Here is an 18911-nt window from a genome sequence, read left to right on the forward strand (position 1 = left end):
AACCAAAATATCTGAAAAAATCTATATCTAAAAAATATATATTCTGAAATATGTGATAATTCCTATATATTTGTATGTATATTTTTGTTTATATATATATATTTCTAAAATACATATTTCAGTTTTAAATATATTTCCAAAAAATATCTTAAAAACTTCAGTTTTCAGTTTTCAGAATAGATATTTCCTTCTAGGCTTCTATGTCCTTTTTGTACAGGAGCAAAACCAAAACCCACCCAAACCGACCCAACCCAAGTCAAACTGACCAGGTCGGTTTTGCTTAACACTGGGTCGGTTTCGATTTCCATCTCAGATAACCCAACCAGGTCGGGTCGGTTGGGAAAACCCCAGTAAACCGACCCAACCCGACCTGTGAACAGCCCTAATTGCAAGATGATATCCAATGCAACCAGCAAAATAAAGATGTATTTTTGCATGTAGCTCGTCTTTAAGTACACTTAAGGAAATTCTGGAATCACTAGGGCATGGGCATCTTCCTAATAAGCAACGAGCTATTTAGGGTTATGTTATAGAGATATGCTTTGATCAACATCCATGTGATAATTGTTTGTGCAAACAATAAGTTGATTTCTACCGATATAAAACAAATAGTTCTGTGATGCACAAGTTTGGATTTGGTCCTCACAGAACCGTCCTTGCACCATCCTGATAGGCTTTTACAGCTGTGCATTGGGAACATCTCTGTAATTGTATTTTTTTTCATGGGGAGATATTCCCAATGCACGGCTTCAGGGGATTGTGAGGACCAAATCTGATTTTGTGATGTGCAATTTGTCAAATGTTCAGGGGATTGTGAGGACCAAATCTGATTTTGTGATGTGCAATTTGTCAAATCTGAGGTACTAAAACCAGAATGTTGTGAGACAAGTATTGGGAAAAAGAAAGCTAGGTATTATTCCCTTTTTATACAAGACTGTCAAGTTTGCAAAGTACACAGTAAGAGAGTATATGAGACGTTGCCAACACAAAATCGGTATTCATTTAATATAAGCAACTGTACAACCATAATTCAAAGGACTTTCCTGTTCAAATTTTGCAACGCGTGGATGTTTACTTAAAATCTCAAGAGCACGCTCCTTAACAACTCCACTGCCCATCCCATGAACAACAAAGAGAACCCCACGAGATCTACTTGCAGCAATAGCCATGTTCAGGCAATGAGAGGCTTCATCAACTCGCATGCCACGTAGATCTACAGTGTTCTTTGATGTCTGCACAACCGGTTCATAAGAGAACTCACCTTTGTTTGCATCCAAAGGATCCTTCAAACTTTTTTGAGTCTGATCCTACAGCATATAATGTAATTTATATGAACAATTTTGGTATCACTGGATTCAAAGATAAAAGACTAGTAAACCCGCTAACAAATGCAACAAACTTACTAATTGCACTGGGTGAGGAAGTTAATTTTAGCATGACTCTATCTTATTCTAAAATCTTCTTATTTAGGTGGCATATCCACATTCATTAACATCAAAGAAAAATGTGTAAGACATCAAATAGGGAAAATTTTGGGCTACATATATCACCAAATTACTGTGGAACTAACAAATGCATGCATTAGAATGTCCACATATGTCTCTATAATGGAGAAGCATTAATAACATAAGAAGAAGGCTTATGCATGACATAATAAATAGAAACACCTCTTCATCTCATATTGAATATCCCTACATTTGAATCTATTTATACACATATATGCACAAAAATTATGTAACTGTTGGAAGGAAACGATAAGCATTACAACAGACACTTCAAACCAAGTTACATAGAGAATTGTGAACCATATTTTAGAATTTTATGTTTTCTACAGATGCAACTATTGTTAAGAATTCATATTCATGAATGTCATTAACAGACAAAGATTAATATGACATGTGATGTTCCTATGCAGAAAAGGGAGGATTTCCAAAGTCTTTTCCCTTCCTCTGTATATTAGTCACATATATCTAGTACAGCAGCTACAGCTGGTACTCATCAAGTATATTTTCTATGTCAAGAGTTGATGCCAATGAATAAAATAATAATGTTAGAAGTTTTATAATAATCATATTGTTCCGATCCTAGACTCGAGCTAGTCCTTGCCACAAAAAAAAAGCCTCTAGTGGTGAGTCTATCCTTAAATATCTGCCAAATTCATGCTTAAAGCGAAAGGAAATCCTTCCCCCCATTTTCTTGGCTTAATTTGAAAATTCCTCTAATTAAAAAGATAAAATCAAATAACCAAACAAATGGATGACAACAACATACTATGTTCTAGAGCAGTGTTCATCACTTACCAGCCTTTTTGAGTGAGCAATAGAACTTGCAGTAGGCTTTCTTTCATTACTTGGAATAGCTTTAAGATTGCTTTTCTGCACACGCATTTTCATTTTCCCATATTGAACTAGAGTGGTACCATCTTCCCCAGGTGCTTCAACAATGGTAGCCAATTTATGTCCTAATCCCTTAACATAAACTTGCTCTCCGACTTGTGGTATATAAGAACTATTATCCATTTCTCTGACTGAGAAACCATCACTAACACAGTGAGCCTGAACAATGGATTTGATTGCGCCTTCTGCTTCCCTTATCAGTGAATTAAACTGATCAGGACTTGCATTACTAAGTTGTTCCTCAAATTTCTGAACCACAGCATCTATCTGAGATTTTGCAGTTTTCAGTTCCTCCTGAACTCGTTGAGTTTCCTTTGCTTTCAGAAGTGCTTCACGCGTATTGAGATCTTCTGCTTCAACTTTGATCTTTACCATGAATAAAACAAAAATGAAGACCTTCAGTTTTACTACACACCAGATTAGTCTAGGAATATTGCAATGATCAACATTTGTACATGGTGAGAGGTCTTCATAAATTTAGAACCATGGAAAGGGAAAAATAGAGAGAAAATTTGTTAACAGAAGTTGATTGGCCTAGGGCCTAGGCTGGGATGCCAGAAACAATTGCTCTGCTCTACAGTTCATGACCAACAAGACATGCTACAAGATCAGTTTAGAGTGGAACACATTATTGTGCAAACATATACATTGAAGAAGATCCATTTCAAAGGAGCACAGTTGGATCTAGCTCTCTGTGCATTCATTTTCTAAATTCAAACAGACCACTTGTAGTATACATATGACATACATGCAGCTAAATCAGTAAACTATCTCACAACTCCTTTGGATGCCTCCAGGTCTAAAAATTTGATCCAGTGTTTTAAAATGCACATGAGCCTTCGGCCTTGAGGCTCACCTTGGGGTGAGGCTCAAGGAAAATGCATTGAGGCTCAGACCTAGAACTACAAGACACATGGCTTATGCCTTATGTCAAGATCATTTCTAGTGCATATATAGTAGGGTTCTCATCACAAGATTGAGTCAATAAGTGAAAGACCAATTCTAAGTTTTTTATGTGTATATTTGTGATTTGTTTGAATACTTAGGGTTTTATCCACCCATTTGATTTTTTTTTTTAATATTTTACAAAGAAAAGGGACTTTGGGAGAATCCTATTCCTCTAAGGGTGGAAATCTTGCATGGTTAGTGGTGATGGACAGCATCTTTAACATCTAATCATCTGAAAAATATAGGTTTCAAAATTGCTAGTATATGCTACTTGTGTTTCAATAAAGAGGAAGATGTTAGACACTTGTTCATCACATGCAAAATGGCAGTTTTTCTTTGTAGTGTCTTTTCTTAGTTGCAGAACAGGCTTCTGTTCAAACCATCCAGATCAGAACTTTCCAAATTTGCCAGGGATACAAAGAAGCCTAATTTCTATATTTTGGGGTTTATGGAAGGAGAGAGAAACAGAAGGCTGTTCTAGGACAAGACTAGAAACATAGGTGATGAGCTACCACTCCAATACACATCAAAACAAATTAAAAGGTTCATCAACAGTCCATTCAATTGGTACTGATTGACTTCAAAAAAGGGCTGACTAACCTGATCATGGAATTAGTGCTGATTTTACCAGAAATTTCTGAAGCTAACGGATCAGAGTTTGGTGCTAGGTTTTGGGAAGCAATTGAATGGACTACTAATGAACCTTTTAATTTACTTTGATGTGAATTGTGATGCACTGGAGTGATAGCTCATCATCTTAATACCTTATACATCTTTTTATTTTTCTCAGTAAAAATGGCTAGTATATGCTGCTTGTGCTTCAATAATAAGGAAGATGTTAGATATTTGTTCATCACATGCAAAAGAACAAATTTTCTTTGGAGTTTCTTTTCTTATTTGCAGAACAGGTTTCTTGTTCAAATCATCAGATCATATCTTTTCAAGTTGGTCAAGGATACATGGAAACATGAAGGCTAAAATTTTTTGGAGTTGCATTCTTTTTAATTGCTCTATGTTGGGGTTTATGGAAGGAGAGAGAAACAGAAAGCTGTTCTAGGACAAGACTAGAAACATCAAAAGAACTTGTGTTGACAGTGGAAACCTTATCATGGAATGGATGCTGATTTTACCAGAATTTTCTGAAGTTAATTGATCAGAGGTTGGTCTACATTTTGGGAAACAATTGAATGGACTATTGACGAACCTTTAATTTGCTTTAATGTGGTGTATTGGAATGGTAGCTTGTCACCTTATTTCAATCTAGTATCTTTTTATTTTTCTTAATAACATTTTCTCTATTTACTATAAAAAATTGAGGTACTTTTTACATTATGAGCATTCTAATATTCTTGAACTCTTGTTAGGCATATTATTCTTACTGAAGGAGAAAACTAACTGCACACATTGATTTCAACTTTCTTATATGGTATACTGCAGGAGCAATAAAAAGGCAGGGAGGCAATAAAATATGTGAAACACTGATATCATGTACAATGATTTTTTTTTTTTAATTTCTCGACCATACCTCATTATAAAGCTCCATAGCTTCTGAATGGAACAACGCAGCACTCCTAGCCTGAGTTTCTAATCTGCTTCTCTCCTCCACCAATGACTGATAAAGCAAACCTTTCCATTCCTTTTGCTTGTCAGGCTTCAGTCTCTCCACCCATTTGTGTGCATCATCAATCACTTTTTGATTAAAGCCAATTGATTTAGCAATACTCAATGCATTGGAATTACCTGTATTTCCCCAGAGGATATGGTAGGTAGGTTGTAATGTCTCCAAAGAAAATTCCATTGCTGCATTTTCAAACTTAGCATCCTTTTCTTTCAGACAACTTAAATCCGCATAATGGGTTGTAACCACAGCTAAATTAACCCGATCTTTGAGGAACTGCAAAATGCTGGCTGAAAGAGCCACACCTTCTGAAGGGTCAGTTCCATTCCCAATTTCATCAATGAGAACAAGTGATTCTTTTGAGGCCACTTCCAAGATTCTACAGATACGTGAGATGTGCCCACTAAAGGTGGAGAGGTTTTGCTCCAAAGACTTCAATCCAAAAATAATAGGTTCAGAAAAACACCAAACAGATTCACCAAAATAAATAAGATATTTTCTCTTCTGTAAACAAGATGAGCTACTACCTGGTTATCCCCGATATCTGCTAGAACAAGATCAAACCATGGAAGCCTTGGGCAGTTTCTAGCAGGCAAATACATGCCAGCCTTCGACATAAGAGAAGCCAATCCCAGAGTTTTCATGGAAGCAGTTTTGCCTCCAGTATTAGGTCCTGAGATTACAACAACCTTTGTGGCATGCCCAACTTTGATGTCTATGGGTACAGGAAAAACAGATCCACCTGTGGATCTATCAGATTCCAGTTTGATATTCTCCCTATGGGACTGAACTGAACTCTCTGATTCTGATATAGAAAGCATGTGTAAACTTCCAAGAGAGGACTCAAGAAGCACAGGATGCTGTATACCTTTAATATCCACCAATAAATTTTCAGTTTTATTTGATCGGGCTCCCTTACAAATTTCCACACCTAAAATTGGGCATACCCCATTCAGAGACCGGGCATAAGCAGCTCTAGCACAGGCAAGATCCAATTCTAGGATTCTCTCCAATAAATATATAATCTCTGTTTCTGATCCTGCAATTTCAGATGTTAGCAAACTCAGGATGCCTAGCTCCTCAGCTTTCTCAGAGTTTGAAAGCCTTACTTCCATGTTGTTCAACTCCACTGCATCCTTGGGTTCCATGAAATATGTTGCTCCAGAGCTACTAGCATTAAGAACTATACCATCTGGAAGCAAAGACTTGTAGGAAGCCTTAATACCAACACACATTCTTGATCGGCGCTTGGTAATAAGTGGGCTGTCAATGCCCCCAGCACGGAAAATTTGAGTTGCTACTTCCTTCAATAGAGATTCCAGGTTGTCCATGTTCCTTTTCCTTTCTGATCTAATAATTTGCAGATCTTCACTAGCTCTATCAAGGACTACTGAAAGATTACAATCTATGCAGAATCCTATTTTTTGCTCCAATTCAGTCAGGAAATTGCAATTCTGAAGTATTTCGATCAGAGGATAATACCTGTTCAAATACCTGTTTTATGAGATCCTCTGTGATGATACCTAACACTAGAATAATGTAATCTTTGTGTAACCAGTTATCGGTTATGTGAAAATAAGTAAGCTCAGGAAAAGAAAAGATTCTAAATCAGAAAAGGTTAATCGACCCCATGATTTAGAAAGAATTTAACGGTTGTCAGGAGCGTTTAAAACATCTTTTATATTATTCTCTTCATTTTAATGAAATGTCCGTCTCACAGCAGAAAGAGCCAGTTTTCCTCCCAGTTACAAGATAATGAGAAGTTCCAGAACACCTCTCTGCCAATTACAACGAATTTTAGAATGTAGAACTTCATTTTGAGCTGAGAATGATGTTAAAAACGCAATTCCAACTTAACAACGCAAAATAAATGAACGAACGAATGAGAATGGGCGAGTAAAAAAGAAATTCCCATCCAGTTGCAAAATAAGAACTCAAATTTCAAGACAGAAATATAATCAACAGCAAAGTTATAACAGTACAGGTTTAAAATCAATCAGCTCAAAATAAGAATATGAAAGGAAACCTGTCTGAAGAATCTCCGTTCAATGAAGCCTCCTCCAACTGCTCAAAAAGCTCTCTTGCGGATTGAAGAGTGCGTTTTACCGCACAAAGCTCCCTAATCGTCCTAAGTTGTCCCACGACCGAAGAACTCACTATCTCCGATAAATCTTCGATTCCCGAAAAATCCAACGGCCGAGGAAGGAGCATAGCAGCTGTTGTCTGGTTCAAAAGCTTCTGGCTTTCTTGCAGGCTCCGCCCAAATGGAAGCTTTCCCTCTCGAGCAATGGAGAGGCCCATACTCGTAGAAGTGAATGCCGAGACTTGTCGACACACGGAATGCCATTCTAGGATTTCCTCTGACTCCTTCTGAAGGTCCTCTGCGACCTTGACCTTACTACTTCCAGGGGAGTTGGTCAAACTGGACTTCCTAATGAATCCATGAACAGCTATGTGGCAGAAGTTCGGAGGTCTATGAACGTGAATGAAGCAGTTGCAGAGTACCATTAAAGAAAATAGCGGATGCAAGAAGAAATTAGGGTTTTGGTGATTTCACGGGGCATTCAGCAAAGGTGGTTTTCAATTTCTAATTTCTCTCCTTTTCTAACCTTCGTTTCCTACTTTCCTATGTCCGTTTCCATCTTATCCGGTTCAATTTGGAGGGAAGGATCGATGAACTTATATAATTGATAAATGCATCTTTCAAAAATATAATTGATAAATATTAAATGACGTAAATACCCTTTATAATTACGCAATTGTCAACTCTGATAATATACTGTATAATTGATTTTAGAATTCTTGCAGTTAAAATGACTGAAATACCCTTCCACATTCGCAATTCCGTTTTTTTCTCATCTCCCTCCTTTTTTTTTATTTATTCTTTTTTTCCTCCTTTCTCCACCATCTGCCTTCTTTTTTTTTTGTCATTTTTCGCGCTCTGCAGAAAAAAAAAATGTTTCCTCAACAATGGACGTCTCCATGCGGAAACCAATGCACGGCCAAATACGCAGCTCTCATGCAGATCCCATGTAACATATCTTCATTTCCCTTTCTATCTCCTTCTGTGTTTTCTTTCTTTTGATGAGAAGGTTGCTTTTTTGTATTTTCTAATGGATTTTAGATCTTAAATCGTGTTATCTTTATTGAACTAAGGTTTTCTCTGTCTTTCTTTTTTCGTATATTTTGGAATGCTTGTGATTTGTGCTCTCATTCAATGTTTCCTTTGGACTGTGTTAAGATCAATCTATTTGGTTCAAATACACACATTCACCAAGTAACATGTTTGTTATGCTTCAAAACATCCATCTACACATTCATACATATGTACTTAAATAGATACATGTATATATACATACATACATACGTACATAAACGTAACTTGTCTGTAGGTTCCTGCTTGTATTGCGTATATGAACCATCATGTTCTATATACATACACAATTACCATTGAGTCTCTCTGTTTTTATGCTATTATTAATCTCTCTGTTTCTATACATGTAAATATGTGTTTATGCATGTATATATTTCTGTTCCTGTAAGAGAATTTGTAAGTAGTGTTTTTTGCCATATAATCCTATCCACCCTTAGCTTTCCATCAGATATAATCCACATGGTAGACAATTTATTTATTTAACCAACTGTTGGATGAGGTATTAGCAGAAAAAGTATGCAATCAAGCCCTTACAATTGTTTAACTGTTAACAGCTTCCGCACTAATCCCATCCAAGATTTTGTGCTGATGTAGGATGCATCGGGTTTGATATGGTTCCTGTGTGCTTTGTTTCTGCATTAGTGTTCCATTCTGTGTTTTTAAGCTATAACGTATAGATGATGGTTGATGTTTGTAAAGAGAATGCATGAAAACACAATGGACCATGGACTGTTGTTACCTTGTTATTTGATCTACAAGCTGTGCTATAGCCTGTATGCCATTTTTTCCTGGCCTATCTGGCTGTGTAATTGCAAACACTTCTGCATATGAAGCATGTGCTCATAATTGTTCCCGTTATTGTGCATGCTATAACAAATGTCTATAATTGCCAGTTATGTTTTATTTGTGAACAGTAATATGCTACTGCTAAAACAAGCATCTAATTATGGTTCCGGGAAGTCCTTTTGGGACTTCAATTGTTCATAAATTTTCACAATTAAAATGTACGTTTTAAATTTGAGGTCCTCAATTAAATTTCTTAATAATCTATGCTACTTTTTTACAGGGAGAGTATTCTGCAAAAAAGGTTGTGACTCTGATGGAGAGACATGGGAAGAATGTGAGTGTTATCCTGCTTTCTTTACTGACTGGTTCATTTGAACTTTTTTGAAAGAATAGTTATGTCAAATCACTCTTTAATCATTTATGCACATGTTATTGTAATCTATAATTTCTATTTTTCTATATTTAAGGTTATACTGTCTTGATGTCAAGGTGAAGAATGTTTAACTGCTGCTTCATTCAAAGTCATAAAAATTGACATCCTTGAATCTTTCAGGATAGAAGTCCTATGTAGGATGTCTGCTTCACTTTGTCTGCTAGGTTGCCTTCATCATCTCAAATTGCACTTCTTTTTATAGTACTTGTAGATCGTAGAATTGTTAAGGATATAAAGATGGTAAACAATGAGTATCCTGGTGTTGGACAATAGGAAATAGTGGGAGTTTCAAATTGCTTATGCTTCAAGTCCTGGGATCTCCTCAAAACTAACAAAAAACTTTGTAAGGAAACTAAGTTGTCCGTGGACTTAATTGAATGCCCTAGAAGCTCAATGTTGTACAAGAAAGTCTATATCAGATGGTTGAAAAACTAGAGTGGTAACATTAACCCTTTTATTGCTTAATTGAGCTTTTAGTCTAATTACGTTTGAGTCATTCCCCAGTCCAAACAATATAGCATCTGCCAAATATTGGCAGCAGTAGCAGTTATGGGAATAAAGAAGTACCTAGGCAATAGGAGGAAAAGCATGAATAAATGTGTAATTGTATAAACCCTTTTTATGTTTCTAGTTATACTGAATAAGTTTTGTTTTTTACTGTCCATTGTATACCTTCTGTTGATTAAAGTGGAATAAGCAACTTGGGTTTCCCTATGATTTTGAAAGGAAGGCTTCCATTGTCAGAAACAATATTTGTATAACCATTTAGAGAAAATATTTTCACTCAGTACCTCTAATGATATTCATTTTTCATGTCTTGGTGATAAGAATGGAGTTTCTCTTATGACAGAGACTGTATCCTGGGCTTTCTAGTAGAAGGTTGTTTTACCAGCCTAAATGGTAGCGTCTTCTGGGCTCTCAGATTAGTCAATTTCCTTTCAAATATGCTTCCTAGAGTGGGGCTTGAAGGCAACTTTTGTATTGCCATACTTACCCCTTGGGTTGATCTGTTATTCCTGCTGTACTTTTGGGCTTGATTAGGAATGCAGGGAGAGTAGCAAATTAGCAAATAGAGCTAGCTAAAGAAAAAAGTTGTGTACCTTCTAACCACTACCACTTTTATGGAAGAGTAAAGAGTGCATTAATTTTTTTGGTAATAAAAATAAAATTTATTAAAAAGGAAAAAGAGAGTACAAGAAGGGGGAGGAGCCCAAGACCCTTGAGAGAGTAAAAAACAAAACCTCCAGAACTCAACGCAATAGAAACAAGACCACCTGGACTCAGAAGTAGAAGCAATAAACCAAAAGCCCAAACAAAGAGACCTACTAGAGCTACAAACCAGAGCAACCATAAACATGTGACTCAAGAACAAAAAAAAAAAAAAAAAACTCCAGGATAGCATAATCAAACATATCAAATCCTCGAGACAGCAGCATAGATCTTTGATGGAGCAATACCAGAACCTCCCTCAAACAATGCATCCTGCAAATCACTGACCACTAAAGCTTCTAGAGTTTTCCTGGTCTTCACAATCTTCTTGCTTTGTTTAATCCCAAAGAAGCCCCCTTTAGCCTAGAAAAAGCCTTTGAAACCAGAATATCCTGTTGTTTCTTCTGTTTCTTAAACCTTCTATTTGCTAGAATATTTTTCCGGAGCTCCAGCGAACATGAGGGTTTCTCATTAATCCTTTCCAATTCCAGCACTGTGTTTTTCTCAAATATCTGGGCATCAACCAAGGCTTCAGTCTTTTCACCGAAGTCCTCTACCAAATTAGATGTAGTTGAGTTATTGTGGCCTTCATTGACTAGTGGAGCCTGCACTTGAATACCTCCATCACTCACCCTAACAGGCAACATGTAACTTTCCTCCAATTCTTTGAACATCCTCCTAGTAAAAGATTCACCTCCCAAAACAAGCAAACCTAGAGTTTTATTTACCTTGATGGCTGTTTCTGCAAGCTTGGTTACATCAACTTCTTTATCTTTATCAATTTGATGAGTGCATTAATGACATTGTACAATTTAGTTCCTGATGTGAGGATTTAAGACTACACTGTATACCACTTTATAACTGAGTTAAGATGATATTTCCATTGGTTTATATCTTTCTCTATGCATTTGGTGTCCCCACTCCCCACTTCCCATTGGTTTATATCCTTGAGGCTCTATCTGGTCGGATGTTGTCTGATCATTCTGGGGGTTGATTTGGATTCTGTACTGAGTATTGTTGTTTGGATTAGCACTGTTGAACTAATTATTCCAGATAGCCCTGGATAATTTATACATGATTTGGTGTTTTCCAAACCCAACATGACCACTGTCTATGCAGAAACAGCAATTTCATCATTTACTTGAGCTTTCTTTTACTAATTGAATCATCTATAATATATAAAGCAGATACTTGACTTGAGTTCTGTGCAGGTCATAAAAGTTAAATCCAAATATCATATATCATAATTGGGTAATACTTACTCGCACATGTGCACAGAACGTGCTCTTACACTAGTTGATAATAATGTTATTGTCTATCAATCGATGAATACATAATGAGATTGCATATCGGGACCTTAAATGATATTCTTTTTTTTTTTGTTTTATTGTGTCACTTTCTTCATCTAACGCTTTCCTTTTGATTCCAAAAAGAAAAAAAATAAATGTTTATTCTAATATTAGCGTCTATCTCTTGAATGTGTCCTTTTTCAATAGTGTTCTGTCCTTTGTGTGTGTGCGTGTGTGTGTTTTACTTTCTAAGTGGAATTTATTGGGGTTTTCCAGATTCTCTTATAGTGATAAGTAGGCCCATTATTTGAATTCTGCAGTCCATTTTCTCTTCTATTTTGAACCTATAATTAAATATAATGCATGTTCAGGTTTAGAGGAGTGCAATGAGATCTGCTATAAGGATCCTGTTTTCAAGGACCAGCAGTGGAGTGCTTACATTGATCGTTCACCAGGAGCTGAACAATACTCAACGGTTTTTCCCTTGACCATATCTCTATTTCTTAGTATCTGCACCATTCTGATTTTTATAGAAAAATAAAAATTTTATTAGGGGCCATTGCTTGGGGCAATGGTAAAATATTGGGCTGGAAAGTGTGAGAGTGGGAGTTCAAGTCTGAGAGTAGCCACTTTGTGCAAAAAAATGCCAAAGGTTAGGGCTGTATGCAGTCTACCCCTCCCAAGACCTCAGATAGATAGGGACAACATTGCATAATGACCTTTAGCAAAATAGAAATTTTATTTATAGAAGAAAGAAAAGGTACACTTCTGATAATGGGTGCTGGGCTAACACTCACATGCAACTCAGTTGTAAATGTTCAATGACACAATATTTGGACTTATAGTGGTTTCCCAAAAATTATAGTACTAAAGTCTGTCTGATATGTTTGCCTGAGCAAATTCAGGTAAAATCAGCAACCAATCCATTATCATCTTTCCTATATCAGCAATAATTCTTTCAATCCTTGTGGATTTATCCTTGAACAATCTATTGTTTCTCTCCTTCCATATTCCCCAACATATTGCAAAAAGGAATAAAACTCCAGCACCAACAGATCTTTGTCCTCTTACTTCCTTGAATCTTCAGCCACTTGGAAACATCTCTTCTGGATTATTAGAGTAAAAGCACTGTACTCCAAACATAGAAGAATAAACCTGCCAAGATAAAATCTGCCACCTTGTAAGTTATGAGCAAATGTTTCAGGTTTTACTAGGAAATATCCACTTTTCTCCATATGCTTCCTATATTTGTGCATAACTTGAAGGTGATGAATTCAGTAGCAAAAGGTTAGGTGATATTGTTCTCTTGGCCACAAAGTCTGATGGTTGATTGAGTTATATGCAGAGAAAGGATATAAGAAGTAAACCACCACTCTTGTCTACCAAAACTCGCTTCTTATGTTAACAAATATTCTTAGTTACCATTTCCAATAAAAAAATGTTAACAAATATTATTCTATTTAGAATTGTCTGTTTGTCATACTACAGGTGACGTTCTTCCCAATCTGTCCTTTCTTATTGTAGAGATACTGGGCCGAATGGGCCCTACTGTCTATTTTATGTTTCAGTAGTAGGTTATTTATTTTGTATGCTAATGGGCCTGTTAACTTCTTTTTAAGTTATTTCAAGTCTATGCTTAGTTGGACGCCCACTTAAGGGCTGATTTGTAGTTAACCACATTAGTGAAGATTAATAAAAGGATTAGTGAGGGGAGAGAGGTGATTATCAAAGCCTCTTCATCTTCCTCTTCTTTTTCTCCACTCCCTTCTTCTATTCTTCCGTTTTCTTCTTCCTTTCTCACTTTTTTACTTCTTTAATCAAGTTTCTTATCAGATTTAGAAGTCAAATTTACTCCTTGGTATCAAAGTAGGTTTTCCCTTATTTTTTCTTTTCTCTTTTCCCATAGTGTGTGTGGAGAGATAAGTTCCTGATAGGTCAGGGAATATTTTTGCCTAGTTGGTAGAGGGTTTGGAGAGTTAGAATCTGACCGAAAGCTGCCAAGAAGTGGAATTGTAATTTTCTGCCTAAAACCCTAGCCCACTAGAGAGCTTTCAAGTTACAAGTCAAGGAGAAGATATGGGTGTGGCGCTCAGGACTTGGGAGGTGTAGTTTGATCTCTAGAAGTGTGTTTTTGAGCCTTGTAGGTGGTTTGGAAGCTCTGGTAGGAGCGGCAACCACTTCTCTCTTCCTCTCTGATAACCGGGTGCAGTGAAACCCTAGTTTTCAAGTCTCCAGGTACTATATTGACCTCAATTAAGTTTATATAGACTGAAAAACTGGTTTTTTTACTTTCGTTTGATCAATGGAGCATTCCAAAAGTGAATCGAAGCAGGTGTTGGTATCCAAGGTTAGCCTGGTAGATTCCTTTTTTACTGGAGTGACCACAATCAAACTAGATGGCACCAATTATCTGCCTAGGCATAGTTTATACGGATTCACGTCCGTAGTAGAGGTAAACTGGGATATCTCACAGGCAGTAAAGTGAAACCCGCAGAGACAGACCTTGCATATGAGAAATGGATGCAGGAGAACTACACTATTATTGGATGGTTGGTTAACTCTATGCAGCCCCATATAAGTCAGCATTATCTCTGGATGTCTTCGGCCAAGGAAATTTGGGACAATGTTATAGAAACATATTCACAAAAGTTGAATGTGGCAAGAGTCTATAAGCTGACAAGTGATGTGAAAAATCTAAGACAGGGGGAGAAGAGTGTAGAAATCTACTATTTCATGCTGAAATCACTATGGCAGAAAATTAATGTTATGGAGACAGTTGTTTGGGAGAGTACTAATGATGTAGAGACTTTTAGGAAACTGGTGGAACAAAACAGGGTGTTTAAGCTTTTTACAGGACTCAACCCTGAGCTCGACATTACTAGACAGAATATTTTGGCAAAAGATGAGGTCACTCTTGCTCAGGCATATGTTATGGTAAGCAGTGAAGAGAGTAGGTGACAGGTGCAGTTATAGAGCCCACTTACAGAATATTTTGCACTGCTGGAATAAAGCCAAAAGGTCCAACCGAGAAGAAAGAAGTGATATTTGAATACTGCAAGAAACCAAGGCATACTAAGGACACTGGTTGGAAACTCCATCCTGATCTTCTCCTGGATAGGTTTCAAAATAACAAAGATAATAGCAATAGAAACAATTTTAAGAAGAATTGTTAGATAGGAAAGCCTAAGAATGCTAATGTTGCCACAGTACCTGAAGGAGGGAATAAGGAGAGTGAAGAAAAGTCAGCTATGGAGCAATTGGCAGTAGTAAAGGCAGAGTTTGAGAAGTATGGGAGGTTACCGAATCACTTGGAAACCACTATAACAGCATCCTACCCTTTTGGCAACACTTCATCATCTGCATTTGCTCACTCAGATACTCGTGCTTCTGCAAATCATGCTTTTGTTTCAAATAATCATAAAATCCCTTGGATTATTGATTCTAGTGCATCAGACCATATGACCAGTTTGTCTAACCTCTTTTGTTCCTATCAACTCCTCTCTGGTAGAGAGAAAATATCTCTTTCTGATGGGTCTCTTGCTCCTATCTCTGGCAAAGGAGATATCAAGGCCTTTGACACACTTGTCTTGTCCTCTGTTCTTCATGTCCCTAAGCTTAATACCAATCTTTTATCTATTAGTAGCATGATTAAATCTATGAACTATAGCATAACCTTTTTTCCTACCCATTGTGTTTTTCATGACCTAAAATCTCAGAGGACGATTAGGAGTGGCCATGAGGCGAATGGAATATACTTGTTAGACACACCTAATAGGAGTCTTGGACCACCTAATGGAGTAGCCCTGGAGTCTGTTGTGTCAAAGTCTATTGATAGAGTCATGTTATGTCATTTGCGGTTTGGTCATTTACCTTTTCCAGCCTTGAGCCATTTGTTTCCCGATATGTTTAAGGGAATGTCTTTATCGAGTCTTCATTGTGAGTTTTGTGAACTTGCAAAGCATTGTAGACAATCTTATTTAGTAAGCAATAAAAGATCCATTTCTCCTTTTCATATTGTGCACTCTGATGTATGGGGGCCATATCATTTGCCTACTATAGGGGGTTACAGATATTTTATCCTCTTTATTGATGATTATCCTTGCTATACTTGGATTTATCTCATGAAATCCTGGGATGAAGTACCAACTATTGTGAAAAATTTTCATGAGCTTATCCTTACCCAATTTAATACACGGATCAAAATATTCCTATCTAATAATGCTAAGGAATATTATGAGAAGAACCTTTCATTCTACTTTGAGACCTTTGGGGTTATTCATCAGAGTTCTTGTTCCTACACTCCACAACAAAATGGAGTGGTAGAAAGAAAGAACTGCCATGTGGTTGAGGTTGCTCAATGCCTCCTTTATAGTTGTGCTTGGCACAATGGTAAAATCTCAAGTCCACAAGCATGAAAAAATGGGTTCAAGTCCAAAAATGATCACTTCATGCAAAAAATGAGGTTAGGTACATATCTACTCCATCCCTCCCCTGACCCTAGATATCCAGGACCAGCACTGAGTAATAGCCTTTACCTATTTCTCCTACATCTTAAAACACTCAATCCCAAAGTGATCAAAGATAAGTTGTCTTTTGCTTTTAGGTTATCTGCTGGAGGTTGCATTGTGTCTTTGATACTTCAATGTTTTGACTGAGGATGTTTTATTTGCATTATTTTTTTTCTTTTTTATCTTTTTTGATCTTTCTATATTGTCTCAGTTTCATGTCATGCTAAATGAAGTGCTGCTAGTCTTGAAGGACCTAGTCATGCATTTGTGGTTTATTCTGTTAATTACCATCATAATTCCTCATTAGTTATTTTCCTGTTCAAGCTCTCTCTGTTGCTTTTGGATGAAAGTATATATGAGAAATTATGAAGTTAAAATGTGGTGATGAAGCTGAACATATCCTCAAAAGTTTGCGATTATTTGGGTCCATAAGGAATAAATAGGAAAAGGGCAATGGCTGCACTTCTAGTTCTGTCTTCCTATTCCACTGATCAATATTGTACTTGTTTTTCTGCATACAGGAATGTTTCCACGCTTGTGTATCTGGCTGTGCTTACAAGGTCAGTATTGTATTCATGAGTTAACCTTGCAGTTGCATTTAGTCATTTTGATTGAGTTTCATGTAGAATGTTTTTGAATTGTAGCAAAGTATTTCCAATTTGATTTGCTTAGTGAATTTTTCTTTGCAACACGGATGTTGTTAGTGAGTGGGAGCAAACTTCTTGGTTGCCCAAAGGTACAGACCATGGATAAAATCGATAGAAAATTTTTCTGTGCTTGATACAAACAAAATACTATAACATGAAGTTTCTGATACTAATCCAGGAGCTTTGAAAAGTTTCCTGGTGTATTGGTAATTTCCATCCATTCTTTTTCTTTTCTATTCAAGAAATTATAGGCCAAATGCTTATGCACTGCTAATCAATGCACGAAAGTTCAAGTGTCTGCGTTCTTGTTGCGAGTTCATCCCAACTCCTAAGAAAAATGTAGATGATCTGTACCATGGTTTGCACGTGCAGATGTGTGAACTACATATTACAAAATGATATCAATTCTTGTGATTTGTAACAAAAGAAGAGCTTATGTATTTCCAATTAATAAGTCACTTACATACGTCATAGTGATCAGATGATCCCAGTTATAAGATCCAATGCACTTCTTTAGTATTGGTGGGAAAGGTAAAAGACTAGAAAAGGAAAATCCAACCAACAGAAGAAACAACAAATGGTAAGTGTCATCTGATCACCATGACTTGGGATGTGGTATCTTCAAACGCAGCTCTGCTATTAGCCTTATGACTGCCAAAAAAATATATAATGCTACAAGCACCAATAAAGTAGAGTCGATATCCATTTAATAAGTAGGTTGTAACTTGTGAGCAAGGGAACTGTCACCCATCCCTTACCACTGTCTCTAGTTTAATAGAATATATCATGTTTTTTTTTCTGATCATTATTATGTCATGCTTTCATAGTTTAATCTTTTAAATAGGTCTGAATACCTCAAATGTTCTGAGAATTATATGACACTCGTGCTGTATTCTATTCCTAATGTATATATAAATATCTGTCATGGCTTGTTTCATACAGTTTGGTATTCCATCAGAGGAAGTTGATCAAGTTCAGCCTAACAGGCCATCATCCAAGCCTTGTATCGTGAAAAAATCTCCCCCATCTTACACTAAAACCTTCATCACAATTGAAGACATTCCCTCCACATCTGCATAGAGAGAGAGAGAGAGGATATATTCTACAATACATACGTCTGCCTAGATACAAGGATACATTATTTATCCTGTTGACTCAGTCACTTAGTCTACTAGCCCCTTCCTGGAGAAAAAGGGTTATATGGTTTTCTGTCTCAACTACCACTCCAGATTATTTGAGTTTCTGGTGACCCAAAAATGGGTTTGGTGGGATTTTTGGTGAGACATAAGATAAATCGACTGTAATTTTAGAGCCCTCTTCATTGGCTAATGATGCACAAGTCATTGACAATGGAAACAATAGTGACTGTGTCATGTTCTGATAAACTTTGACACTGTATCTTCTGTAATTTTGTCATTGATGCATACAATCAGGATTAACAGTTTACTTTTGGGATGTGATTCTCCATAGTTGTTGTGATGCTGATCGGTGCAATGTTACCTTTAGGATATAAGTTAAAATATTGTTATAGGAGAAGAATTAACATTTTACTACATAAGAGGATGAAGGCACAAACAATGGCGAACCAACCAAATAAAAATAAAATAAATAAATGAAATCAGGTGGATTTTAGAGTTCTTTTTTTAACGTTTCCATATACCCGATTGGTACCGATTGCTTAGTGGATCTGGTATAAACCCATTACATAACACCAAATCGACCAGACCTGGAACCAATGAAAAATAATATTAATAGGGTCCAGGATCTGGGCATATATGCACCCGGATAGGGCTGTCAACGGATCGGTTCTACCCAACCAGCTGAACCAAACCGATTATTCCAGTTCTGGTTCTGAGATTTTGTCCCGATTAATAATTGGGTTCATTCTAGTTATTACTTGTTCCAAACTGTTCAGACCCGAAC

The 18911-nt window shown here is 36.7% G+C and overlaps 2 protein-coding genes across 3 annotated transcripts; one reads left to right on the top strand and one right to left on the bottom strand.

Moving 5' to 3' along the window:
• Nucleotides 1-891: 891 nt before the first annotated feature.
• On the bottom strand, nt 892-7630 carry LOC104586426 (DNA mismatch repair protein MutS, type 2). 2 transcript variants are annotated; one of them, XM_010243657.3, is made up of 5 exons: nt 6989-7630; nt 5490-6444; nt 4870-5394; nt 2301-2762; nt 892-1301 (listed from the first exon to the last, which is right to left on the bottom strand). In XM_010243657.3, exons 1-5 carry the CDS (start codon nt 7468-7470, stop codon nt 999-1001), a joined length of 2727 nt encoding a protein of 908 aa, XP_010241959.1. In that variant the 5' UTR covers nt 7471-7630; the 3' UTR covers nt 892-998. The 2 variants fall into 2 exon arrangements, with proteins under 2 accessions (XP_010241959.1, XP_010241958.1); XM_010243656.3 differs by having other exon boundaries at nt 892-1307.
• A 218-nt stretch (nt 7631-7848) lies between these two features.
• LOC104586424 (uncharacterized) lies at nt 7849-18434 on the top strand. Its single transcript, XM_019195855.2, has 5 exons — nt 7849-7994; nt 9183-9236; nt 12205-12308; nt 16863-16901; nt 17931-18434. Exons 1-5 carry the CDS (start codon nt 7919-7921, stop codon nt 18066-18068), a joined length of 411 nt encoding a protein of 136 aa, XP_019051400.1. The 5' UTR covers nt 7849-7918; the 3' UTR covers nt 18069-18434.
• The last annotated feature ends 477 nt before the right edge of the window (nt 18435-18911 follow it).

This window comes from Nelumbo nucifera, chromosome 1, assembly GCF_055504915.1.
Source record: "Nelumbo nucifera cultivar China Antique chromosome 1, China Antique-T2T, whole genome shotgun sequence".
NCBI classification, from domain to species: Eukaryota; Viridiplantae; Streptophyta; class Magnoliopsida; order Proteales; family Nelumbonaceae; genus Nelumbo; species Nelumbo nucifera.

Bases quoted from the DNA above. Each gene is read 5' to 3' on its own strand.
- LOC104586426 (XM_010243656.3), bottom strand. From the start codon at position 7,470: ATGGTACTCTGCAACTGCTTCATTCACGTTCATAGACCTCCGAACTTC. The intron at 6,445-6,988 runs GTTTCCTTTCAT...GTATTTGAACAG, and splicing joins AACGGAGATTCTTCAGACAG to GTATTATCCTCTGATCGAAA. The intron at 2,763-4,869 runs GTATGGTCGAGA...TTCATGGTAAAG, and splicing joins CTATGGAGCTTTATAATGAG to ATCAAAGTTGAAGCAGAAGA.
- LOC104586424 (XM_019195855.2), top strand. From the start codon at position 7,919: ATGTTTCCTCAACAATGGACGTCTCCATGCGGAAACCAATGCACGGCC. The intron at 7,995-9,182 runs GTAACATATCTT...ACTTTTTTACAG, and splicing joins AGCTCTCATGCAGATCCCAT to GGAGAGTATTCTGCAAAAAA. The intron at 16,902-17,930 runs GTCAGTATTGTA...TGTTTCATACAG, and splicing joins TATCTGGCTGTGCTTACAAG to TTTGGTATTCCATCAGAGGA.